This window comes from Heliangelus exortis, chromosome 2, assembly GCF_036169615.1.
Source record: "Heliangelus exortis chromosome 2, bHelExo1.hap1, whole genome shotgun sequence".
NCBI lineage: Eukaryota > Metazoa > Chordata > Aves > Apodiformes > Trochilidae > Heliangelus > Heliangelus exortis.
The window spans coordinates 76,449,789-76,477,001 of record NC_092423.1 but is presented as its reverse complement, the minus strand read 5'-3'; the positions used below and the strand labels follow the sequence as shown (position 1 = coordinate 76,477,001).

At 43.6% G+C, this 27,213-nt stretch overlaps 1 protein-coding gene across 3 annotated transcripts; it reads right to left on the bottom strand.

The window, feature by feature from the left end:
• Positions 1–16,934: 16,934 nt before the first annotated feature.
• Positions 16,935–26,004, bottom strand: ZNF622 (zinc finger protein 622). 3 transcript variants are annotated; one of them, XM_071736651.1, is made up of 8 exons: positions 25,886–26,002; positions 24,703–24,750; positions 23,050–23,655; positions 20,674–20,925; positions 19,721–19,883; positions 18,856–18,968; positions 17,850–17,993; positions 16,935–17,251 (listed from the first exon to the last, which is right to left on the bottom strand). In XM_071736651.1, exons 3-8 carry the CDS (start codon positions 23,651–23,653, stop codon positions 17,124–17,126), a joined length of 1,404 nt encoding a protein of 467 aa, XP_071592752.1. In that variant the 5' UTR covers positions 23,654–23,655; positions 24,703–24,750; positions 25,886–26,002; the 3' UTR covers positions 16,935–17,123. The 3 variants fall into 3 exon arrangements, with proteins under 3 accessions (XP_071592752.1, XP_071592753.1, XP_071592751.1); XM_071736652.1 differs by lacking the exon at positions 24,703–24,750 and having other exon boundaries at positions 25,838–26,004; XM_071736650.1 differs by lacking the exon at positions 25,886–26,002 and having other exon boundaries at positions 24,703–24,892.
• Positions 26,005–27,213: the final 1,209 nt, after the last annotated feature.

Here is a 27,213-nt window from a genome sequence, read left to right as displayed (position 1 = left end):
CTCTCTGTCTGGCTGCTCTCCAATCAGCCCAACTCTCCAGTCTGTCCAGGTCCCTCTGCAGAGCCCTCCTGCCTTCCAGCTGATCGACTTTTGTAGCAGTTTCTCCAGGAATACAGGCATTCTGCTGGAAGAAAATATCTACTGTCTTTGATAAGATTTGCCTTCTGTCTCTTATTAGTGTCCTCTGGCTCTTAATACAATCCACTGGAACAGGGTACCTTCAAGGACAAGAAGAAGAAGGTGGTGGTAGTGGGTTTATTACTGGAAGCAAACAGCTGGGTTTATGGCAGCTGAGAGGGCAGAATGGCAACTTGCTTGCTAGGCACCAAGAGAGTGAAGCTTGGTGCCTAGGGAAGGTACCTAAGAATTAGCTTGAAGGTGTGTAGGTGCACCAGTACCAAACGATAGGGAAAGGTAGGAAAGTCAGCTGTAGGATTAGGTCTGGATGTTAAGAGTAAGACTGAATCTAAGACCTCTATCCTGACTTTTTTCTGAATACTTCTAGTTTCCTGGGAGAGAGCCTAGAGGCAGGTAGAGATCCTGAATGAAAGTGTATGTGTGAGTCTTGGGGTAGAAAAGAGGGGTTTCTGACTACTAAGACCATGAGACAGGAGCAACCTGTACAGGATGTATCAGCTATACAGTAACAGCAACAAATCCAGATTTCTGGTTCAGGAAAATAGGGCTGAGGGAGCTTGTGGGAATGGAAAATTATCTTTTTAGAGCTGGCAAACTCCTCAGAAGGGATGTGGCTAATGCTCATTTGGCCTCTGAAAGGACCAGAAGGAAAATAAATATCACAATTACAACAAACAGGAAAAAATCAAACTTCCTACAATGCCAATACTAAGTGACAGAGCAAGGGCAGTACTTGCAAGTGGATTGACACTGGCACTAAAAGTCTGAAAAGGGCATGAGGGAATGTTGTGGTTTGAGTCTGGCTGATAACAGAGGACCACGAGGCTGCTCACTGCCCCTCTCCCATTATGGGATGGCAAGGAGGAAACCCACCCTGAACTGTGTGGGTCAAGGCAAGGACTGTGAGGTTTTCACGCACCAACTATGCCCATGGCCAAAACTCAACTTGGGGAAAAATCGATTTATCATTAATCAAAACAGGGCAAAGAGAGAACACAAACCAGAGCTTAAATACTTTTCCCCACCCCTCCCTTCTTCCTGAGAAGTTCTTGGTATCTCCACCTTCTTCCCCCCAGCAGCACAGGGGAACAGGGAGTGTGGTGTTCAGTCCAGACATCACAGATTGTTTTCTGCTGCTCCTTCCTCTTCAGGGAGAAGGACTCCTCACAGTCTTTCCCTACTCCAACGTGGGGTCCCTCCCACAGGAGAAAGTCTTTCATGAACCATGAGTCCCCATCCTGCAAGGCACAGCCCCTCAGGAGCAAACAGCCCACAGAGCCAGGGACTGCTTGGGGAACAGTCCCTTCCATGGCTGCAGCTCCACAACATCTGCTCAGCCGTGGTTCTTCAGGTTCTGCTCCACCCTCATTCTCCCTCTCATGGGTACAAGGGACAGGCTGCTGCCAGACCATGGGATGTGGAGAGAAATCTCTTCACACGCTTTCTCCCTCTCCTTCCTCGCCAGCCTTGGTTGCTCTGCTCCGGCATCGCTCTCCTCTGGTGGTGTTCTCTCTTCCAGCATTATTCTCTCTCTCCATGTGTTGATTTATCTCACCTCCCCCTTCTCCTCTGTCCTGCTCTTCACTACCCTGTGTTTCCCCTTCTTTAATATGTTAATTGCAGAGGTGCAATTTTTTTATTCATTGATGGGCTAAGGCGAGCCAGGTATTCTGGTGTGGGGAGAGCTCATCAGAGCTACTTACAGGAGCCATCCCCCTGGGGGACCCCTGCCCTGCTACCAAAACCAGCACTGAACAGGGAACCAGAATACTTGGCATCAAAAGGCAATCCTGATCAAACCAGCACCTTGGGGGTGCTGTGAGAGGAACATTATCAGTGGTAGCTCTGCCACGTTATCCATTTTTACAGGAATGACAGGGCGGAACATATGGATGGAGAAGTGATGCTCTACATGAAGGATTCTGTGACCTGTAATAGAAGAAATACATCATAAGAAAGAGAATCATTGCAGAATGCTTGTGGGTTGCAAGACTGTGATGGTGTTTACACCAAGACCAGGCTAATGATAATGTTTAGGAAATGCTATCTCAGAGCAGAAAACCTGAGAATTTATGACTGGTGCCTGTAGAATTCTTAAGCTACCTCTACACAGAGCGAATAAAAGTATTGTCAGGATGAGATACAGAATAAATAGCTTCAGGAAGCACTTTTAAGAACTTTTTCTTTGGCTCTCCAAGGGGTGTGCCATCCAGTTAATGACATACTAAAGGGCTGCTCTGTAATAGTACCCATAATGCTACTAGGTTTAACACCGAAGTGAAAAAGAACAAGTCAAATAGAGCCAAACTGTAGCTATTCAGTTGAGAGAGCTACTCAATGAGAGAGATATGTAAAAGTGAGAGGATTGATCAAACAGATAAAGACCAATTCAAATGCCTTCCAGAAGCCTGGAGACTCTTCAAAGATACTACATCAGAAAGTCATGTAAATGGTACAGCACAAGAGAAAAAGAGAACAATAAAAAGCCTGTACAGAAGTAGAGAGTAGAGGAAAATAGGAAATAGAAAACACTCAATAGAAAAGTCAGATAGTTTACCATTGAAGGGGAGGAAGTCAATACTTGAAAATGGAAATGATCAAATGAGAACAAGAACTGCCCTAGAGCAGTTAAAGTCAAATACAAACAGGAAATTAAGAAAGCTAAAAAGAGAGGAGCACCTTGGAAGGGATGATTTTGCTGACAGCAAAAAGGTCATGTAAATACTCAAAGGTAGGCAGCACTAGAAATTGTGAGATGTTTGGATGACCGAAGGGTAAGTAAGAAGGACATTCAGGAATAAAAAAGCCATTGCAGAGAAGATCAGTTAATTCTTTACTTTTCTCTTTGCTGATGAGGATGGTGGGCAGGCTCCTGCTCTCAGCCCACTCTGTGTAGCAGATAGCTTGATACAGGGTAAATCAAGAGCAAACACGAGATGAAATGAGTAAGTTAATGTTAACAATAGCTGATGGTCACCTCGGAGTCTGGTGGAAATGTGGCTGTGCAGTATATCCCATACCTTGGCCAGCAATGCTCCAACATTGCAGCAGCATGCACAAGGTCTGTCAGGGGAAGTCCCATCTACAAATACAGGACAAAAATTCTGGGAACCACAGGCTCATGAGCCTCCCTCCCATCCCTGGGAAATACAAAATAGGATCTCAGAGCATGAGATGAACACAGCCAGCTGGGAAAGAGCCAGCATGGTTTCTAAAATGGGAAACCTCTGCTCCAGGTTGCTGGATCAATGTGGAGTTGTCAGTAAGAAAGAGGATAAAGAGGAGATCCAGTCAGGATCATACAATTGGGCTTTCAAAAGTTTTTTACAATGTTCCCCACCAAAGAAGTTTAAAGATGCTAAAATGCCTTGAAGAAATTCTCCTTCTGTGAATTTGAAGGATAGAAAGAAAAGGGTTAGCTTGATGGTGACTTCTTAGGATGGACTGCTGAAGAGCTCACCTAAAAATGAGTGCTGAGATCAGTTTTATTCCATGTTTTCATCAGTTCCCTGGAAGAAGAACATTACCTCCAAAATAGTGAAGGTAACGAGAATCTTTCCAGTCGCAAAATGCCAGCCTCATGGTGAGGACCTTGTAAAACTGTGCGTCTGTGTGATGGAAGTGGGAACAGATGAGCTTCAGGGCAGATAAATCTGTTATCCATCTAAGGGCAAAATAATCTAACCCACATGTATATGATGCTGAACTTGGAACTTGCAGTTATAACTCAAGAGGGAGTCATCACTGACAGTTCTCTCAAGCTGTCTTCCACCGGTTGCTGCACATTTAGCCAGTAAAATATGGGGAATCATTATGAGGAAACAAACTTCTGGCTCTAATAAACACTTTGCACAACCACGACCATCTTAAGTACTATGTACAGTCCTGTTCACTGCATCTCAAGAAGGGGCATAGCAAAGTTTAGAAGGTTTAGCAAAAATCAAGAGAATAAGCACCTACCTTTGTAAAAGGGGAAGGATTCTGGGACAAGAGTTAGCAGTGCTCATTCAAAGAGCTTTAAACTAGATCTGAAGTGGGATGGAGATAAAACCAGGCTTACTAGAGAGAAGTCTGGGAGCAGTACACCAGTGCTTGTGGGTAAAAGTGTTAGCAAGGTTTGTTGTCTCAAGTGGAGGTGGGGGATGGTGATTCATGTGGCAGCAAAGACATGAGGGTTAGTCTTAGGCTGGTAACTATGGCAGTGTCTGAGTGCAGTCAGGTGGGAACTAGGGCTTCTCCCCCCAAAAAAGTGGCAGGACCACTAGCCCAGTACATCCACACCAGTGCACCCAGGATGGGCAAGAATCAGGAGAAGCTGGAGGACATTGTCCACCAAGAAAACTATGATATAATTGCAGTCACAGAAACATGGTGGAACAAGCTCTGCATTAAAGTTGTGGAGTCTCCTTCTCTGGACCTCTCTGGATGCATTTCTGAGTGACCTGCCCTAGTTTGGGTTCTGCTCTGGCAGGGGGGTTGGACTTGATGATCTTCAGAGGTCCCTTCTAGCCCCTGACATTCTGTGATTCTATGACTTGCACAACTGGAATCCTGCAGTTGATGGCTACTAACTTTTCAGAAGGAATAAGGAAAGAATGAGAGTGGGGTGGCCCTCTGTGTTTGGGATAGATATGAGTGCCTAGAACTGAATGATGATGATGACAGTGCTTAGTGTTTATGGGTAAGAAGCAAGGGAAAGGCAAATAAGGCAAACATTATGGTGGGAATTTGTTACAGACCACCAAACCAGGATGAAGAGCCTGATGAAATACTCTGTAAGCAGCTGGGAGAGGTCTTGCAATCGCCAGTCCTTGTCCTTGTGGGGGGCTTCAGCTTCCCATATGTCTGCTGGAAATACAGCACAGGAGAGAAGGAGCGGTCCTAGAGGTTCCTGGAATATATGGAAGATAACTTCCTGACAGAGTTGGTGTGGGGGCCAACCAGGGAAAGCGCCCTTCTGGACCTGCTGCTTGTTAACAGAACCACAGAATCAGCTGGGTTGGAAAGGACCTCTGAGATCATCAAGTCCAAGTCAGAGAGGTCGTTGGAGTCTCCTTCTCTGAAGACATTCAAAGCCTGCCTGGATGCAATTATGTGTAATGTGCTCTGGGCAATCCTGCTTTAGCAGCGGGGTTGGACTGGATGATCACTAGAGGTCCCCTCCAACTCCAGTGATTCTGTGATTGTGAAGTCTCCACTAAGCCTTATTTTCTCAAGGCTGAAAAAACCCAGTTTTCCCTACCTTTCCCCATATGGCAATCTTCCTGGCCCCTTTCTGGACCTTCTTCAGCTTGTCCAAATCTTTTTTGTATAGTGAAACTGCCCATGGTATTCCAGGTGTGGCCCGATAAGCGCTGAATAGAGTGGAATAATGACTTCATCTTTGCTGGTGATGCCCCTGATTTTGCCACTGTTCACTAAGCATGTTGCCCAACATGACCCCCAGGTCCCTTTCCACAGAGCTGTTTTCCAGCTGGGTAGGTCCCAGGCAGTGCTTCAGGCCTGGGTTATGTTTTCTCAGGTGCAAGAGCACCTTGTTCCTGCTGAATTTTGTACAGTTCTTGTTAGTCCACTCTTCCAGTCTATCCAGGTCTTCCTGCAGGATGGCTCTACCTTCCAAAGTATCCATTTCCCCACTCAGTTTGGTATCATCCACACACTTCACCAGAGTATACTTGATCCCATAATCCAGATCCCTCATGAAGCTGATATTAAAAGCATTAGGCCCAATGTTGATTCCTGGGGGACCCCACTTGTGACAGGTTGCCAGTTTGAGAAAGAGCTGTTCCCACCACCATCTGGCTGCAGCTGCCAGCCAGTTCCCCACCTAGTGCCACAAACCACTTGTCTAGACCATAACCCCATTTTCTCTGGGAAGAGGCTGTGGGGAACCCTATTAATAGCCTTGGAGATATCCAGGTAGACAACGTTCACTGCTTGCCCTACATCAACCAAGAAGGTTACTTGGATAACCAGGAAATCTGGTGCTGCAGTTATGTTTTTAAAGAATGTTAAGTTCAACAGGACGGGTTAGTCCATTAAGAGATCATGGAGTTTTTCCCATTAAACAGGAAAAGAATCAGATCCTGAAGTTTGGACTCATCATTCCACCTGCAGTATCAATGCGCTTTCAAGTAGACTGTAATAAGAAAATTAATGTTCCTCCCCCTTGCCTTGGCACTTCTCCAATTGCATATTAAGCCTGTGGGCTTGTAGAGAACAGACCTTCCACAGAAATACACATGTAATTTAGTATCTGAGGCTGCTTCTTCTGATTAACATAATAATTTTTGCTCCATTGATCTATGATCATGTATCTTGCTGTTCTGAATTCTCTCTCACTCTCCCAGAGATGTTTTCTTGCCAAAAGCAGCCATCAGTAAGCAAAGTGCTGCTAAAATACTGCAAAATGCCTTGGGGTTTTGTTCTTGACTTCAGCCCAGATTTCAGAGGAGGAAACTTTTCAGTGGGGTTGAGGTGATCTCCTATAGATCCTTAGGATAACCAGGTCCTTAGGCTGGGTAGAGCCAATTCTCCAGTACTTCTTGGTTTCTCCTTCCCAAAACAGTATGGAGCACACATACTGTCTTACACCTCTAGAAACAAGGGAGTAGAAAAATTAAGGTCGTGGACAAAGCTCTCCTGCTGAGTTTGGAGTCTGCTTATCTGCACAGATAACAGAAGATGCTGTCAAGCATTGCAAGTATGAAATGGCACTGGCAGAAGGGAACTCCTAACCACACATCATGCCTACTGTGGTGAGGTATTTAGCACAATTCCCATTCACAAATAATTCATGCTGATCAGCTGGGTCAGCAGCACTCTTGCTGTTTTTCTGCATGTTGCACTTCCTCCATTCAGTCATTAATGGCTTTAAGCTTGTTTTACCACCCTAATAATATGCAAAAAACCCAGAGGATTGATTTACAGGGCTATCTTCTCAATACTAACATTTTAAAGTTCATTATCACTTACAGACTGTGGCTCCAGGTGAGAGAAAAACTTCAGCTCATGGGTATTGTTAACAAAGCTCTGTGTGCCAACAAGCTGGGCTCCTGCATTTAGAAGCCAAATAAAAAGCAAATCTCAGTGACTCGGCACATGCTATACTACTGAGCTACCTGGATCTCACACAGTGGCTCTATTGACTCCTATTTAGTCATGCAGACAGTACTGAAAGGAGATAAAAAGGGAAAAAAAGGGCATTTGTGAGGGGACAATCCATCTAAAAGCTGTCATGGTTCAGCTGGGAGGTTGGGGAAGGTGTGCTACAGAGAGGCTGTCATTTCCTTTAAGATCACGCAGGGTTTATGACTATGGATTTGGGCCATCAGGTCCAGTTTGTTATTTCTCTGACCTTGCACTGGTCTGCCTGGAATGCAAAGGCTGACCCTTGCTGAAAAGCCTGGGGGCTTGACATTCAGCTAGAGCCTAACTGTGGTCAGGCTGTAGGAGCAGGAGCCGGGGCAGATGGAGACGCGATGCGCGGAGCTGAGGAGAGCGGGGGGGAGGCAGCAGCAGAGAGTGCAGGTGCAGAACCGAGAAGGGTCCCATGGAGAGGGTGCCAGAGGGAGCGTGTGAGCCCCCTACAGCACAGCTCCCTGGCTCCCTGCAGGAAGCCTCTCCACTTCCCACCCATATGGTGCCTGAGCTAACATTAGAACCATCCATCTCCTGTGAAGTCCCCGCTCTGGGACGCGTAACGCGGCTGCTTGCAGCCAGCACGGAACTCTTCACCCGCTTGCCCCCGCGTGCCATCTGCCCTGCTCATCACCCGTCAGAGAAGAAGCTGGAAGCAGCTCCAGAGCAAACAGCCTAGTGAGTGAAGGGAGGGCAAGGGGAGACTGTCCTCAAGAATCCTGCTGGCACTGTTTGCCACACTGCCATCACGACTGGTGGCCATGTTTTCTGGAGCACCCATCTTGACACTCGGTTCCTTGTCACGGTGACAAATAGTTTGGTCTCCCAGTCGAGCACTCCTGTGTCCAGGGTAACACTGATGTGTCAGCTGAAACAGGCAGTGTGACTGGCCTCAACTCCTGGCTGTCTCTGCAAGGAAGAAGTGCAATCACTTTGGATGGATCAAGGTGAAATGCTCCTTAATGCAGTGTATAGACTTGTTTTTCCCAGCCATGTATCTTTCCTTCTGTATTTTGCCCCGTTCCTTACCTCAGGGCTCTCGGTAAACTCATCCCTTTTCAAAATGTTTGCTTGTGGCTCCATGTTGTTTTCAAGCACAGGTTCAAGAAAGTTAATAATTTGCTTTCTGCTTTTAACACAGAGAACCAATACCCAAGAGACCCAGCATTATGCAGCAGCTTCCACTGGATGCTCCCACTGGGTGTGCAGTGCACGGGCCCGCGTTGGGAGCAGGCATAGGATTTTCTATGTATGCAAACTCCACAGGGTTTATCAGGTTTTCCCCAGGGCTGCAGGAGAGACAGCAGACACTCTCATGCAGACACTCTGCAGCAAAATGGGCTGTGGTGGAAGTTAGAATTCAGTGAAAGCTGTCAAGGTACAGCACAGAAACTCTTACGCTCTGGATAAGTTGGTCTGAGCTGCTTCCAGGCAGCTGGCTGCACTTCCCTTTGTTCAGGGTGACTTCTGGAGACAACTTATCCCTGCAACAGAAACAGCCTTTTGATAGCTGTACTACAGACCACTGTATCACTGTATCACAAAATGTCTGCCCTGTCCTCTTGTTGCTACATGGGATGTGGGCAGAAGCTGGCATTTTCTTTTGAGGCTGGTGTGCTATCAATAAAGTTTTACACTTCTAGTAAAAGCTGTAACAAGTTTTTGGATGTAAGAAAACAAGTTCTGTCTCCAACTAAGACCCTGAACTCAGCTACAGAAAAAGCAATAAATGGTTTGTCCCCTTTGAAGCCATTCTGAATGTACTGGGTCCTTGCAAAGCTATCTTCTGTAGCTGGATGGATAGAAGACATTGTTGGAAGTAAGCTTAAAGATTGCTGCCTGAGGGATGGACCCAATGACTGACTCAGCAGAGTTTTTCTGTATATTAGTGTCCAAATACAGGACTTAAGCAGACAACAGATAGCAGGAAAAGAAATCAGGTGAAAGCATGTCCCAGGTTATCCAAACCACATTAACTAAAACCCTGTTCACAAATAATACAAATATATGTTACACCATACGCAAAACTCAGCTGGAGTTGGAGCCCTTCCAAAAACCTAAGCTTTTGATGAGTACCTCCCCAGTGTTGTGTGGACCTCCCAGAAGTAGAAGCCCTGCTCTGGCAGGGGGGGTTGGACTAGCTGATCTTTCAAGGTCCCTTCCAACCCCTATGATTCTATGATTCTATGAAGAGGCCTTGGTCCCTACTGCAAGATTTATTTTTCCTTCTGTCTAGATACATTTACCAATTTCTTGCTGTAACCTTGATCTGTAGCTGTATTCCAGCTAGGGCATGTCAGATAGGAAGATGAACAGACATGCCAGAGTGTGGAGGCTTTCTGCAGTATCATCACCTTGGCTAAGAAGGAAAGACTTGATGCGTTTGTATTAATGAAGGAATTCCAGTTTAGTCTTCAAAGAGTCCATAAAATAGTTAATCACAGTACTGTACTGAGAAAAAATTGCAAGAGCCCCATATACATGATGACTAAGAAACAGGAGAAGCAAAGAAGCTAAAAAGGAGCTAAATAAAATAAATTACACCTACTTATAAATCAATTCCATAGCTGGAAAATGCTGAAGTGGCTACACTTCATATGTTTTCTGAAGTATTTGGTAGTTTCTAGGATTAGCTCACCTGCTTCTTCAATAGACTTTCAGAAAACCAGGCATCTATCTACTCTGTAAATATCATTGTTATCTAAAGATCTATTGGGACTCTTCTTGTAAGCTGCAAATCTTTACCTATTCAGTATGTAGGGGTCTTAAACTGCACAAAATCTCCTCCCCTTATACTACTTGTTTTCTTTTCCTCCAAACCCTTTAAACTGTGCTGATCTCAAAAGCATCCCAGGTATAACTGGTACACACAAAAAAATCCTTCCAAGCCGAAGTTTATTAAAAGTGCATTAAAGAATGGAATGCTAATGAGGGAGCAAAGCCCAAAACCTGCTTTGTAATGTTGCTCTTAAACAGAAAAACAGTGAGATCTTATTAAGTGTAACAAGCCAACTGCTGCCTTTTAATCTGCTTATGATTTTTTTTGTGAAAGTCTGGAAGACATACGTGAAAACTGTTCATAAGAGCTACTGACCACGTGGGCAGGTGGGGTGCATTTAAGCTGGATGCTCCTGACACACAGTGCATTTGTATGACCTTCAGTCCTAGGCATGGTGATTTCTTCCACTTGCCACCAGACATCAAACAACTTAGCCAGTGAAAATGGAATTATTTACTCACAATCAGCGAGCCAGTAAAATATTATACAGAGGATTTATTTATTCTCTCTGCTTGAATGATTTGCTGACAGCTTCAGCTGTCACATACAGGCATGTAAATGGGCTTGGAGGTTCAAGAACCTGCATGCTGGAATGCCTCACATAAGTGAGCACGCAAGAATGTGAGCTGTGATCTGCTCCTATTGACACAAACTGTGGGAAGAAAAACATGTAAAAAGTTATTTTGCTATGAGATCTTCTTTGGTTGTCTGCTCGAGTTATCAAGGGGCTTCTTCTACTTGGAGTTCAATCTCCTAACATGGTTGGTGTCAAGGAACAAAGCATAGATTTGGGGCTATCCTAGTGAGATCTGGGAGTTATGAGCCAGCTTGAGATGCCCCAGAAACAAGGTGATAATGAGCAACAGCAAAGAAGGTGCATCGTGCAAGAGTATCTAACCAATGGTAAGAACAGGTAGGTTTCCAAACTAGTCACCTTTTCAGTCTGAGTGACCTTGCTGCTGAGACATGATCAATGCTTGAGGTGGGCTGACTGCAGCTGCTGGCACTGGTTTCCTGTACACATGACCCTGAGTGACTTGGGCATGCACATACAGCTTTGGCTGTAATCCTGCCCAAAGTACTGCAGCTATTCTTAATGGCTGCATGGAGACTGCTTGCTGGAGCTATGCCACAGTACAAAAAAAAAAAAGGATGATTCATGGGGCCAAAAGACCGAGTCATTTAAAATAAAACTTCAAAGGCATCTGGCTGATTTCTATATTTAACTGCCTAGTAACAAAGAATTTGAACAGCCGGCCTATTAATTAAGAAGTAGGCACCCTCCTGAAAGCACTGAAACATTCAAATCAGTCCTGGTCAGTTATCTAAAAAGCACCTGCTCTTAGGAGAGGAGAGACTGCTTCAGACTGCAACTAGAGACAGGTGTTCAGACCCTGGGGAAAGGTGAGATGCTGCATTAGATCCTGTTGATCAGTTCTTGATAGCTCCTTGCTAGAGAACTGTGCAGCTACAGTCTGTAAATGGCTATGGGACTAATTCATGATCACACTGCTTATGCCCTCTCATATAAAATGCTGTTTTTTCTGTCAAGAACTGTGCTGCAGGAAGAACCACAGCAACCCAGGTGTTGGATGATTTAGTGTAACATGCTGTCTCTTGTGCAGCTATGGCCAAGCTAAGCAGACAAGTAAGCAAACAAAAATAGAGTGTACAATGAACCAAAGAGCTTCCACAGACACCAGCCAACCAATCTAAAGCATTTGAGGATGACAGACAGAACTCTGCACCTTACAGGTCACTCTTCCTTTCCCTGTGGGACAATGGGCCTTCTACTTGCAGGAAAGCAGATGCAGCTGGCAAGTGTCCTATATTACAGATTAAGAAAGATGGCATAATTTACTAGGCCCTTGGATGTGGGATCAACCTAATACACATCATTTGAATGTAATTAACAGTCTGGGTTTATCCTTGGTCTATAGCCAGAGTAAGGTAATTTCAGTTGGTATTGCTTAACACTTAAATGGACAAACACCTTGAAACAATTCCTCATCTGCTGTATTTTGAAAGCATGCCCTCCACTGGTATAAATACAGCAACTTGGATTGCAGGATTTCAATACCATGATTGCAAGTAGTAAGTAAGTGAGGCATGACTGCACCTAAGAAAGATGTCCAAAGAAATCTGCATTTTGGAACACTCCGGTGAATGCTTCATGGGGATTCTTAGGGCATACACACAGGCACACACATAGCTGCCCAACCTGTTAAGGTATTAGTGTAGTGCTATTGTGTGAGAACAGAGGCAGATCTTGCCCAGGAAAGGCAGATTGTTTGCCTATCAAGAGCAAAAATTTAAGGGTGGAAAGCTACCCAAGCCAGAAAAAAGTCAGCATATTTATAGATGGTTGTAAAAACCTAGCCAAATTATTAACAGGCACTGGCAGAGAGAGAAATGTGAAGTTGTTTTTGTGCAGTGGGATTTGGTTGAAGTAGCGATGTAAGGCAAATCATCCTTGAGGTTTACAAGCAAGCCCTCTTTCTAGCTCAAAAAGAACCACAAGTAACAGAAGAAACCAAGGCAAGGACACCACACCTGAGACACAGCTCAAATTTGGGGCTGCACTTGTATGTGTTGCAGAGCCTGCCATTAGAGTGCTGCAGAGGCTGAAATTCCCTCCGGAGTGCTGCAACCCATGTGCCCCAGTGTATATTATCCTTAGGAAGGCTTCTTTCTCCTCACTTTGCTGGAAAGTGTTCCCAAAGCTGAGTGCTAGCCTATCCTCTTCTTGCACATCTGAGGTGTTTGATTTGCTCATTTGCTGTAGAAATGCAACTTCTGTTGGTCTGTGACTATTTCCTGAGCCACATCCTTTTGTAAACTTCTAGCTAGATCTTCCAGGCATTATTGAATTAAAAAAACAGAAGTTCTCACTGAGCTTGCAGAATAAAGTGTTGGAAGGAGGAATGTATCTTGCTACAAATTTCATTCTGTAAAACAGTAAGTTTCTCTTTGTGGCCTCTAGAGCTCATAAGAAATGTAGATATTTTCTTTTTTGCCCTGTTTAACCATTTGCTGCTGCTAATTCTGTTATTCAGGTTATTGAATGTCAGTAATTCCTACCCAAACCTGTTTTCTGAAGCTCCTTCAAGAAAAGAATGTTAAGACATGAGGTCATCTCACGATGTGAATGTTCACTTCTTCTGAGTCTTTGTATACATTCACTTTTGTATATTAACACGAGTCACAGGAGGAGCAAACCTCTTACTTGCCAGTAAATTCTCAGTCAAGAGATAAAAATTAATCCATTAAAGTGGGAAGCAAATAAGATATCAAGACAACATGTGTAATCAATAATAAAAAATGTCTCATTGTTAGACAACCCTTTTCCTTGCATAAGAGAACTGTAAAAAGATGCAGAATCATAGAATCATTAAGGTTGGAAAAGACCTTCAAGATCAGAGTCCAACTGTAGTCCAGCTACCACAACTTCTAAACCACATCCTGAAGCACCACATCTAAATGCTTCTAGAACACCTCCAGGATGGCAGCTCTACCACCTCCCTGGGCAGCCCACTCCAATGCCTCACCACTCTTTCAGTAAAATTTTTCCTAATATCTCATCTAAACCTCCTCTGGCACAACTTAAACCCACTTCCTCTCATCCTACCACTACTTACCTGGGAGAAGAGACCAACACCAGCCTCTCTCACACGTCCCTTCAGGTAGCTGTAGACAGCAATAAAATCTACCCTGAGCCTTCTCCAAGTATTTCTAAGTACTTACAAATACGTTTGTTTGATAATGTTGTTACTTAAAAACCTGTTTAATGATCCATTTTTACTTTTGGGAAGAGTCATGTAACTACACACTGGGGAGTGCTGACTACTTTTTTAGGAAAGGATTCTGATTCCCTTCCTGGTTCAGCTAATATTTGTTACTATGCTTTCAGTCTGGTACCCTAGACATGTGCAGAGATCCTGGCTACAGATCTCCAGTTACTGTTTCTCTGCCTCCTGCAGTGCCTGGCTGCTGCACCTTACATGGGGTAGGTTGGGACACAGAGGGACAGATAAATTTCTTCCTGAAAAAAGATGGTTTGTCTTGCTCTAACACATGAAATACTATCACTTGTTCATCTTAAATACCCAGGCACTGTCAGATGCTGAGGATTCAGGATCTGATGACAGTCTGGTGACTGTTATTCTTCAGCTGCAGTATGGCAGTCAGCTGGACTCAAGCAATTAACCACTATGATTCAAAGCTTTAAAGATATATTTTTAATTTTCTGTCAGAAGTCCCCTAAAACTTCTCAAACCCTTCACCTATTACAGGTCATAACAGTATAAACCCACTCGGTTCTCCGAACCCCCAATTTCAACCAGCAGCTCTATGGAGATTAAGTGGAAGATGACCAAACCCATGAGCAGATAAAGTCCATTAGCACAGGATGCCTCACCCATTTACATTTCAGGCCTCCTACCTTTAGGAAACAGGTAAGAGAACAATAATGGACTCTTACAGGGAGTGCTCACTTTAAATAGAACATTATTTTTGACTTGCAGCTTCAGCATAATAAGCTGTTAGGATGTTTTATGTATCTGACTGTCTTGTATCTCCACCACTCCACATCCCATACACTTCTCTCTCTTTCCAGCTCCTCCCTCACAGATAATGGGCTGATGTTTTTCCGTCTAGTACCACTTGGGTTGCTTTTAAATAACTTGAAGTGTACAAAACAGAAGAGGAGACCACAGATGCACTCTACCAGCTTTGCCAATTTTTTCATTCTGCAATGCCTGACACAGCTACTATTGGATGGACAGGCAGACAGAACCTCAACCTTGTCCAAAACAGGAAACCTTTTCTATGCTTCTTCCCAGCTTTTGCTACTATGGATGCACCAGCTTGAAAAGGGATCATCTCTACCTCTGGGAACAGCCCACTGAATTAAGCTAATGAATTACCATCACACCAGGAAATTCTTAGCCCACAGTATCCAGAGACTGGCTCACATACTTGGTTGCCTTTAGACTTCACTTTGTTCTCATCCTGATGATTAAGAGCCAGAAAAGGGCTCCAAGTAGGGAAGCACAAGCACAAGGCCAGGTTACAGACTGAAATGCAGCTCCTTCATGGGAACCATCATCATCTGGAATTCCTTTAGGAAACAAAGAACTGTCCTCAGCTATCCTTCATACAATCTTTAGGATTTAACCTAGAGAAAAAAAAAAGACTGAACTGTAACACTGTGAAGTGTGCTTATTAAAAACACCCTCAGATGCTCAGGTAGCTGGAGTTACCTTTAACAAGCTGTGCAGAAGCAGCATTGTTGCTGAATACTGCAGACAATCTGCATACTTGTTCTAGCCACCCTTTGCTAGCAATGCTCTCCCTAGACCTACATAAAGATATTAATAGCAATTAATTTCACAGAAGTATAGTGCTAATCTTAACTCATGGAAGTGGTGAGCCCTGCCTTCTCACCCTAACGGTATCCTGTATGAATGTACTCTTAGTAGACTATTTTCATAGCAATCACAATTCTGGAAAAGGCTTTCCTATGCCCTCTGCTGGTTTTCTAGGGCACCCATTTTCAGCTTAAGAGTTAAAACATGACCTCTGAAATACCCTAAGGGTTTCCACACCTCTCCTCCATTCTCTTCTGACTGAACTGCAGAAAGAAATATAGGACAGAATCATAGGTGCATACTATACAAGTTGCCTCCTTCAGCTTCCCTGTGATTTGCCAAATTACTTTCCTAAGAGTCCCATAAAGGTACCCCTCTCTCAAAAGTGCTGATATGACAACAGTACTACTTTTTTTTTTTAAACTTCTGAAGGAGACCTCAGTGGATAATTTTAAGAGGTCATAATACAGTGTTAGTTGACAAAATCTCCCCCTACCACTCCCACTGATATTATGCATACATCATTCACAGGAGAGGAAGAAAACTTAAATTAAAATCGTGCTTGTGAAAGCCTAGGGAATCCAGAGTAATATTAAAATGCAAAGTGCAACTTGACTGTGACCAGCTGCAGCTTCCTTCACAATGAATAGACAGGCAAACAAATAGCAATTTTCCAAGTGATCACTTAGTGTCCAACCCACTACAGCTCAGGGTTTCATGAGCTATCCTACACCTTTGTGTGGAAGTGCCCACCTCCTTACGTGAAGGTCAGAGGAACTGGTAAGCTCAAGGAAGCTTTTAACATCAGCAACACTATGACCAATACCAGCACTACTGTCTCAGCTCTTTATCAAGCAGGTTTTCTCTCCACATTCCTGGAACAGTTCACTTGCTGAAGTGGGAGAGTGCACCTCCATTCTAGCCAACATTTGTCTTGGGTCGCTTTCCTTCAGCAAAATCACATGGAAAACCAGTACCCAGTGAGAACAGTAAAAGGTGCCATCAACAGGAACTTCAGAGTTTTAATCAGGAAATCCCTAACGATCACTGGCAACTTTGACTCACATTTACTTAAGTCTTAAGCTAATTTTAAGAAGTTTTTTGGTAATGAAAATTCATTACATTCAACATAAAACAACTGCACTGTAAATGCAAGCCCTGAGCTGGAATACTAAGCAAGCACAGTAAGCTTCTGAGGACAGTATTAGTCCTGAAGTTATATTTTCCATTTCTTCAAACAATTTGCATTTAGCCTTCGCAGAATCTCTGCTCTCAAGTTTTCAGCTCAGTAGTGCCAGCTGGAAGTCCAAAATACACAATTAACTTGCATCTAGCAGCACAAGTGAAAAACTTCAATGTGCTTAACTTCAGGCTCTTAGATCTAGGACCTTCTCTTGGCCTCAACAATTTTGCAGAACTGTAAACTAAAAATATTCACATAAATGACCATGTCAACTGCCCCACAATGGAAACCGACTGCATAAAGATTGGCAGCAAGACTGTGAATGTATCTTTTTGCCACACATTCCATTTAAATACTTTATTTTTTTAATTTAGGCCAACGATGAGACAATCTCCCTGCTCTCCTTCTCACAGAAAGGAAGGCACACCAACATACACATCACCATTGGACAGGTACCACAGAAACCATTAAATTCACCTTCCCCAAACCAGTTGCATGTAGCTCTCTTGGGAACTCAGAATCTGACTTGTGCCCGGAAATGCATCTGCTTTGTAGCATTGTTACTCATTCCTGTCTTGAGCATCCACTTCGACTTCATCCTCTGCAGATACTGCAGATCACGCTTCTGAGCGAAGACTGCCCCTTCAGAGAGAAAGGAGGAAGAGAAACAGGAATAAATGTCTAAGGTTACTTACTACTTATATGTAAACCAGACGATTTTTACATCAGCGGTTAGCTATTTCCAATGCTGTCACACTTTTTTTCACTTTTCTCTTGGGCAAGGCCAGATGCCCCTAAGAGTTCCCATAACCATCATTAAGGGAAGAGGTTGTTTTGCCTTCTAACATGCAATTTGAGAAGTGGATATAGATCACACCACTGCTTCCCAACTGGAAGAGTACTCTGTCAGAGAATGGTTTCTGTTACTTTGTTAAACAGTAAGAGGAATGGTTTTGACAGGCAGAAACCCACAAGTTCTACCAAGTCACTCTATCACAAACACACATGCTAAGGAACAAGAAGGGCTTGCACAGAACTTCTGATGGATTTTAAACACAACTTCCTACAACTTACTCTGCTTGGATGTCAGAACAAAACGGAACTGAGCAGAAGACAAACTACCGAATAAAACCCCACAAACACGAAACAAACTCGACCGACTTAATTGTAGAGCCAATCGTTAATTGCGACCTACTTAATCCTAGAACTTTCTCTGCAAAAGCCTCTCATTGCCACTTACCTGTCTCACTTGTCCAGCCCAAAGCTCTGTACTTCTTCAACAACCGACCCACTGCTTTGGTATTTTTCGCAGGAACAACCGCTCTGGACGGACCGAACCGCTGCCTGTAGTATCTCATCAAAGAGCGGTGACCCAGGCGTGCACCTGTTCAGGGCAGGGTACATCTTACTATGCATAATGAAGCAGCTTCTGAAATGCAGTGTTCAGGCATACTGTGAAAACTGTGGAAAATCCCTATGCTGAGAAATGCTTTGAAGTGGGCCCAGAACCTTAAAAATTTTAGGAGTGTTAGCAACAAAACATAATTACTGCAAGAGCTGCTGTCCTGCACTCTACCTTGAAGAAAAAAAACCAAAAAAATAGAGTGCTGTTGTTCAAAAGAGCCTTAGCTAAGATAAAAGGCAGTTCTCAGAAAATTTTAATTAGGGAAATGAGCAGAGAGGTGATGCTGTTTCAAATAACCAGGAAAGAAGCTTATTGACATTCAGGAGAACACCTATAACTAGCAGCACTCTACAGAATGAAAAGGGTGAGGTCCCCTATTATGAAAAAACACAAAAAACACACACACAAAAAAAACCCTGAGCAAGAGCCAAATATTTTGTTTAAATAAATTAATTTTACTCAATATTAAACTAGTTATCAGCTGCCTCTCTGCAAAAAAGCTACAATGGCTAGCCTAAGCTATAGACCCTCCAAGTTGCATTTAAACATGATAGAGTATACCATGGCATATACACCCATGAGAATCACATGTTAGTGAAGAGTTAAAAGTGGGCAAAGGAACCCCCTGCCTCACTCCATGTATATATTAATGCTGAAAAAGTTGAACTACTTAGCAGTGAAAATAATGAAAGGTCGAGACAAAACCTCAAAGACACTTAAGATGCAAAATTACTTTCTCCAAAAAGTGATTTCACTTACAGCAGTGACCTATGCTGCAGGTAATGGCTGCAGGTATGAGATATGCAGACAAAGTATGTTGTAACACAAATCCTACGCCCACCTGAAGGAAGGATCAGCTCCATGGTGTCATCATCATAATCCAACTCTCTGTCTGCTGGTCGCTCTCCATGCATCTCCACGTCTTCCCCATCCTGGTGATCAGGGTAACTGCTCCTGTGGAAGAGCAGCAGTGCAGAGTTTCTACACAGGGAGCAGCTATTCAGAGCCACTCTACAGAAAGAATTGCCATGCACAGCTACAGCAAGCCACAAACATTGTCCACCCTTTCTCTACCCAGTGCTATAACTCAGCATGGCTCTGCCACTGCATGCTTAACGGCAGCTTATGGTGAAAAGTCACCACTTTGCAGTGTGGACCCCTGGATCTGCACAACTAATGAACAAGTGCCAAGAAGCACTACTAAATCCACCTATCACCATAATAGGAGGTTACTTCTGACCAAAATGAATGCATTGTAGGGTAAGTTACAGGAAGTTCAACAAGAGGCCTCAAATCACAGCAGTCCTGTTTAACTGTTTAAAAAACAAACAAGCAAGAAAAAAAAAAACTGAAAAAAAAAATCCACAGGAGGTATCAAGCCTACAATCTGACTAAAAGGTAACAGAAGAAACAGCTATGCTCCTTTAAGATCTTTTCCGGTGCACTGAAACCTGAGCTCAGAAACAGCAAACATACAAAACATAATTTAAAATACACTTTCATGTAGGACTGATATTAGCCTTCACAGGAGAGTCAATCATACTGTAATGCTTACCTAGACAACTGATGAACCAGCAATGGAAAATATGCATCAGAATAAAAACCAAGACTAAATTCTAAGAATTAATAATAGTTTCTGATGAAATATTGAACTGCACGTTTTGTCTGTACCTGCCCGTGCTCCATTCAAAGAAATGTATCCTCACCTAAAATCATAGAAGTCTGCAAATTCCAGGGCAGCATCTCCATCTGTGAAGAGTTTGCAGTGGCTTTTATCTCTCATATGAGCCTGTACTGCTTCTGTAGAGTAGAAGGATTTCCCTTTTTCATTGCACCAGATGCAGATTTTCCCAACGCCAACCTTCTCTCCTGCAGAAAATATTGAAATTTCTATTGGTCTGAATAGAGTGTCCCTAGTCAATAATTAACATTTCTGTGCCATAGGTTTCCCAGCTTGCATGAAGAGACCCTGAGGGAGAGCCTTGAGCCCTTTATTCCAGAAAAGCTGTTCCTATGCCTTCACCACACAGCTCCATCAGGGAAAAGTCAGTGCATGATGAGGATTATGTATTATGCATGAGGTAATTATGTCTTCTCAATAACAAATTTCATACTTTCAATACATTTTTTTCTAAATGGTGCTCCAAAATGATTTTATTCTCATCATTATTTGTTATTCCTTCAAGGAAGATACATTTTTTTAGCTTTAGCTCTCTCACAAGCATTGTAAATAGATGAGGCAAATATGAGACTAAGTACAGATCCATAAAATCATTTATGCTGGAAAAGACCTCTAAGATCATCAAGTCCAACCATTAATCCCACACATAGAATTGTAAGGATAATATAGTTAATATGCACACTTCAGAAACAGAGTTTTGTCCTAAATTTCATGCTAGCTGGACAAGGTCATCAACATCAGAAAATTTTGTGAGACCTACAGGGCACATGAGCACGTTTGCTTGGTGGGGTTTCCTACGATTGTACAGAAAGCCTGTTGGTCTGTCTGTGATGAAAATAACAAAATAGGTAGCACTTGGATTTTACACAAAAAAAAAAAAAATCCCCAAACCATCTGAAGTCATATCCAAGTGAAAATAAGCAATAACAGTATATAATTACCCTGATAAAAAAAATTAGAGAACATTTACAGGCCTACCCAGGTACTTGATTAGTCCTCTGAGATCCACAAGATACTCTATGTCTGGAATGAAGAAACTGTGAGCTCTTGACATATGGGCCACATTTTTGGTAACAGATCTTGAATGGTGGGTACAGAACAAGCAGTCTGTGACTGGTATGGCCCCAACAGCAAGAAGGCTTTCAGCCTCTGCCTGTGCCTCTCCTTCGTCCACACTTTCCACCTCTTCTTCACAGCTGATGGTCTCATCAGAATCCATATCTTCCCAATCTTTTAAAGGAAGTATAAAAAAATATTTATTCATATGATTACCTCTCCCAAGCAAAACAAGTCTCAATTAAGTTAGGAAGAATTATCATAGCAAATAGTTGTAAGAATAGAAGATGCAGTAAGTGCCCCACAGTCATTTCCAGGTGTGAGGATATGCCATTGTAAGTAAAATACATCTCTTTGTAAGAGGCACAGCAAAGTTCAAGTCTGCTCATTAAAAAGTTGGCAGATACAGTATTTTTCCCCTCCATTTTCTCAACTATTAAGACTTTATTATTATTTTAAAGCCTTAGAATTAATTCTATAAAGCACAAGAACACATGCATGGAATATTAAAAACAGTAATACAGCTCTTGCAGAATCATGAAAATACACATTTCCAGCAGGGAGAAAAAAAACACACTCCCATTTACGTGTACATCTTTAACAGAGAAGCACAAAGCCAGCTGTCATGGATATACTGTGCTACATTATGTTTGTTATACTTCCAGTTTTACACATTTGCAAGATTACTGCAGAGCTCATAAATGGAGAGAATCACAGAATTACTGAGGCTGAAAAGGACCTCCGAGATCCTCCTGTGACCTAACACTATTCACATCAGCTAGACCATGTCACTGAGTGCCACATCCAGCCTTTGCTTAAACACCTCCAGGGATGGTGACTCCACCACTTCCCTGGGAAGCCCATTCCAATGCCTGACCACCCTTTCCATGAGGAAGTGCCTCCTGATATCCAACCTCAACCTCCCCTGGAGCAGCTTCAGGCCATGCCCTCTCATCCTGTCACTTGTTGACTGGGAGATGAGCCTGACCCCTACTACAACCTCCCTTCAGGTAGCTGTAGAGAGTAGAAGAACCACCAGCAATCTGATTATGCTGCTAAACAAGTTGAGAAAACTTTTTTTAACGAGTTCAGGTATGAAGCAGTGAATATTTCCCAGTACTTTATCCCTACTGGCCCCCTTCAAACTGCCACATGCACAAGAGTGTTTGAAAACAGGGAAGGAACATGGCATCCCCCAGTGCTGCAGGCTGCTAATTAGGGATCTTTGCTACAGGATGTAGCTCAGTAATTTTAAAAGCTTGACACTGAATTAACAGGATTTGTTGGAAACATTCCTGGACAAACACCTAGAAGGAAAATTAATGTTCAGACACCTACTGAGATTTTAGCATTACAAATTATGACTAACACTTTAACACAAAACAGGGGCAAGTTGGCTCCTTCTTTGATGTTAAAAGAAATGGTCAGAGGTGTATGTTCCCTGAATTGTAAATGAAATTTCATCAGCACAAAACAGCTGTAACAGATGTAACAACATGACACGATGGTTTCAGTCATAAAACTGGCCCAGTCCAGTCCCACTTCCTTCATACATGTCCCCTTGCTCCACCTTATCACCCCATCCAGCTGCTCCTTTAGATGCATTTGGAGCTGCGCTGTAAACTACAGCACTGAAAGTGTCCTGGTTAAAAAAAACCCTTTTCTAGGAATTCTTTTCAATTGTCCCCTTTTCAGGCCAACCTCCAACAAAGAGCTGTATCTGCACAAGTGGTGTGTGTAAAGCAGCAGGAGCCTGAGGTGGCAACTCTGAAATACATTTTAATATAGATGCCTATGTGCTGAGAGGCCATGCCACAGTGTCAGGCTAAGGAGCAAACTTCTCTGATCTTGATGGGCAGAAAAAAACAAAACCACCTCAACTCCCACCTTCCTTCAACAGATCAGCAAAGTGATCAATGGGACAACAGCAAATGATCACGACTGGATTTTTCTTCAGATGTTTTTCAGAAGTAGTTTTAGGGTAAACTTTTATGATAGCCTTCCTTAAAGGAAGCTTCCCCTGGAATTTTGCATGGAAAATAGCTCTCCTCTTAGTAAGTGTTTATATTCAACCTTCATGTGTACTTTTCATAGTTGGCAGTTCAGACACCAACAGAGTCCTTGACTCCAAATATGGGCCAGCCATAAGTCCTTTGTTAAGCTGGAAATTTAGTCAGCAGAAGACAGTGATGGAAAAATGCTTTGCTACTTACAGAAAGAGAAGGAGGCTTTTACAAAAAATGAACAACTACACAGCTTACCCCAAACTATCTCTTGTCAGTATGACTCTTGCCTTACCTTCTTCGTTATCCTCTTCCTCCTCTGCCTGTTTGGCCAGGTTCTTTGCTTGCTGTTCAAACCACTGTAGCCGTGGAGGCTTTGCCAATCCTTGCCTTCTCTGCAATACACTGCTGCTTCCTGTAGAAACTGGAGAGCTGCTTGCATTACTAGGAGGTAAAAGCGTCTTCTTCGGAGAGGAAGAGGGCTGAGCTCTGATGGCTTGCTGAATAGCTGCATTCATTTCATCTTTGTTTACACTCTCTGGGGCCAGCCCCTTTTCCAGGTTCTTCTCATTTAGTATTTCCACCTTCTTGTTGACAGCTTGAACAGCTTTCTTCTCCAACTCCAGGTGCTTCTTGGACTTCAAGTGATTCTCGTAGGCGTTGAAGGTGGAGAATCTCTTGCTGCAAACTGTGCAGTAAGTAGCAGTGATCTTGTTCTGCTCCTCTGCTACCGCTCTCTGGGCTAGGACCCTCTCTTCGAAGTTCTCAGCAGTGACAGGAGGCATTTCAGCAACCTTACGCTTCAGGTTGTACCTGTGCCAGTCAGTTTTGTAATGGGCACGCTGAATGTCAGCATCCTTGAAAGCCACGCGGCAAGTGATGCAGGTGTAGGTTGCCATTACTAGAAAGTGGGGGGAAAAACAATCATCATGCCAACAAAGATAAGTAACAGCCACAATAAAACCTAAACACAACATCCTGGCAGCACTCCTGTAAGGTTGAATAAGTCATATAACTCTTGTACAGAATTGGATTTATTAAATATCTGCATTAGCAAACAGCATCTTAAGTACTAGAAGGAGCAAAAGAAAAAAACAAAAAGATTTTACATAGTTATCAAAGATAACTTGTACATCACAGCAGCACTGGAGCCTCCAAGCTTTGGACCCACTGTGCTTATGAGGAAATCCATACACAGAAAGAAAAGGGGTCTCTGCCCTAGCAGCCCTGCTTTGAAAGCTCTGCACTTGGTACAAAGTATCAGAAGCTCATGTTCTACCAGCTACAGGCTTTTGAGGAGACTAGTTTGCCCCAAAATAAGGGTAAAAAGGGAATACCTGCTTTTATGTCTATTTTCCATACGCTACAGCCTTACCAAATGGGAAAAAAGTTACATTTAAAAGCTTCTCAGCTATTTTAAAGCAGTGCATGCACTGTGAACACCACTTTACCCCCCAGAACCATTATTCTAGAGATGCAGTCAGTCATGCCTAGATCTAGCACTTGAACCCACTGCTATTCCTGGCCTTCCTCCACTTCCTACCATCCAGCTGAGCTGTGTTACTGGCTCTGTCACAGGACAACTGGATGGCAATGACCCATAACTGATACTGTCCTTCCCAAAGCTTCACATTTCCTTGCTTCTCAGTGCTTTATGAATTTTTTTTTTTTAATACAAATTGAAGGAATGTCTTGGAACACTCTAAAAGCAAAGAGGAAACCAGCGTGTTCTACCTGGAGTCCACTAAAGCCACCAGCCCCCTCTTTCAACCAATTTATAAAAATTATGGTTTAATCTATGGGGAAAAACAAAAGAGTGAATACATCACTAGGAGGGAGTCTGAAAGCAGGTAAACAGCAGTCCCTCCCAGGAGCTACCAAAAGGGAGTATCAGTGGTGAAAGACACAATTACACAGACAATTGAAAGATATTTCAGGAAACACTCACTGTCTGGAAGAACTGGTCTCAAATTTACTGCCTGCACTATCTGTAATCCTACAATGAAAAAAAATAGATTAATAAAAAAATAAAAGCCCTACTATTTTATTGCAAAAACTGTAAGCATCCATTCAGTGTAACAGATGCTTTTTGTTTCAGAGGAAAATATATTCTCTGTCCACTGAGGGATCCCAATTGCTCTCTGAAGCATTCCCCTCCCGCCTCCACTGCTTCCCATCCCTTTTCTAGCCCAAACAGGCATTTTAAAGCCATAAAACAGCAGAGACAGAATTGCATTTGCTGTTAATCACAAACTCCTTGGAAGAACCTGAGGGCTATAACAGCCTGAACTGCTTTATTACAGGCAGCTGTCTGCCTGGAGCTACACACCAGACTACCCTGGGACTGATTAAAAAAAAACAAAACAACCCAAGAACGGGTCAGAAGAAAAGGTATGTAACCTAGAGGATATAAACCCAGAAACCTTCATGTCCAACTACTAAATGGAGAAATAATGTTTACAGTTCAAGCTGTGTGAAGCAGAAAAAGCACCTGCAGAATCTCATGTAGTCCCACTACTCACCTACCATCTTAACCCGCAGCACTAAAGCACAGATTCTTCCCCTGCGTGGGAGTCAAAAAAACAAAACTTGAGGCACTCACAAGCCTTCAGCCCAAGGGACAGCCAAGCCCTTCGAGGTAAATGAGGTTCTCTCTACAAGAGCTCTATTACCGCTGATTTTAGCTACATTTATTTGAATTTCAATTGAGCCACTGTCCGCACGACTGACACCAACACAGGAAAGTGTGATTATTAAGGAGGTGTTTACTACACGACCACCATAAGTGGCAGCACAACTTAAATCCCTAAGGCAACAACAAAAAAAGAGGATGAAAGGATAAAATAAAACGGAAGACAAGATAGAGCGCAGATAGAAGCCGGGAGCCTCTGTGAGGCCGCCAGACGTGACTCAGAAACGACTCACGACTCAGTTCCTCCCTCCGGGAGAGCGTTCGGCTTCCCCAGGCCATGCGGCCCAACCCGGGCCTCGCCCTCACCGCTACCCCCCGGCGGAGCTGGGCTGGGTTAGGCCGCCCCGGCCTGGCCTGGCCTGGCCTGGCCCTACCCGACGACCACCACCACCCTTCACACCGCGCTGAAGCCTCTCCTCCCTTTCCCCGGGACGCGCACCTGCCCCGGTGAGGCGAGGGGCTGCTCTCCGCCTCCCTGAAGTCGCGGATGCCGGAGCAGGAAGTTCAGGAAAAAATCACCGCCGCTCCCGGCAGGAATGGCGGCCCGCCCCTTCCGGCAAGCACAGCCCGCCCCGCCCAGGCGTCTCCACCGCAGCGCCCTCTGCCGGCGCGGAGGTCCGGCAGCGCTGCCGGCCGTGAGGCAGCCGGAGGGAAGCGGAGCCTCTGCCCGACCCGAATCGGGCTAAGGGGGGGGGATAAGGGGGTGTTGGAAAATAACTCTGAAATTGTGATTAAAATATAATTTTGTGCTAGGCGTTCTCTGTGTACGTACAAGTTAAAATTCCAGCGACGAGGTTTTAAGGCTGTCTCGTGTAAATCACCAACTTGGCAGATAGGGCTCGAGGTCTATGTGGTCTCATTGGACCTAAAAGATTCGGGAGGGAATAAAGGAGAACCAAAATCAAGATGATCGACTGCTGAACCCGGTCTTGGGGCTGTTGGAGCTATAGAAGTTGTGGTGCTGTGTCCTTTAGGTGAAACTTGCCTCATTGTAATGTCGTTATAATACTAAAAAATTACACCCCCAGGTCAAATAGACTGCTGTCCAGGTGAAGACCCATGTTTGATAGTAATAGTGAGGTAACCATATTATGAATATATGTAAACTGCTATCCAATCATTGTAAAGAGGATGGATTTGGAATCTCACTAACTCCACAGTTTAAGTATGTCTGTGAGGGACCGGATGGAGGAACCCCCTCCATTGGACCCTCTTAGGCTGCTCTGCAGGGAGCCAGTGCTAAGACACCTCTGCAACCCCCCCTATCCAAATCCTTATTGGCATTTCCAAAGGGATTGCTGGAGAGTAAGGAGACAGACAAGGGTCTGCGTGTGGCCCAGGGTCTGGTAGAGATAAGGATTGGAGAGCAAAGTGGAAGAAGTTGCTTCAAACCATAACAATGTGGTTGAATATCTCATTCAGCATTTTTGATATGTAGGAAGGCACCAAGTGGCTATCTTTGTACAAACCTACAATAAATAATGTCTCCTTCCTGAACACAGTCTTTTTGTGTGTGTTTTGGGAGCTAACCTAAAATGGTAACAGCTGGACATCGGAGTAATCTCAGGAAGGTGCTGGAGTCTTCCATAACGAAGAGTCATGGTTGGAAAGGACAACTGAGTCCAACCATACATATATGAAAAAAACACCAAACCTCCCCCCCAGAGCAAACACAAGCACCACACACACTCTACCAAATAACACTCACACACACACCAAAAAAAAAAAAAAAAAAGAAAAAGTCCCCAAACAAACTTTACAATGTTG

Coding starts and splice junctions, on each gene's coding strand:
- ZNF622 (XM_071736652.1), bottom strand. CDS start 23,653: ATGGCAACCTACACCTGCATCACTTGCCGCGTGGCTTTCAAGGATGCT. Junction 19,884..20,673: donor AGGACTAATCAAGTACCTGG/GTAGGCCTGTAA, acceptor TATTTTCTGCAG/GAGAGAAGGTTGGCGTTGGG. Junction 17,252..17,849: donor GGGCTGGACAAGTGAGACAG/GTAAGTGGCAAT, acceptor TTCTCTCTGAAG/GGGCAGTCTTCGCTCAGAAG.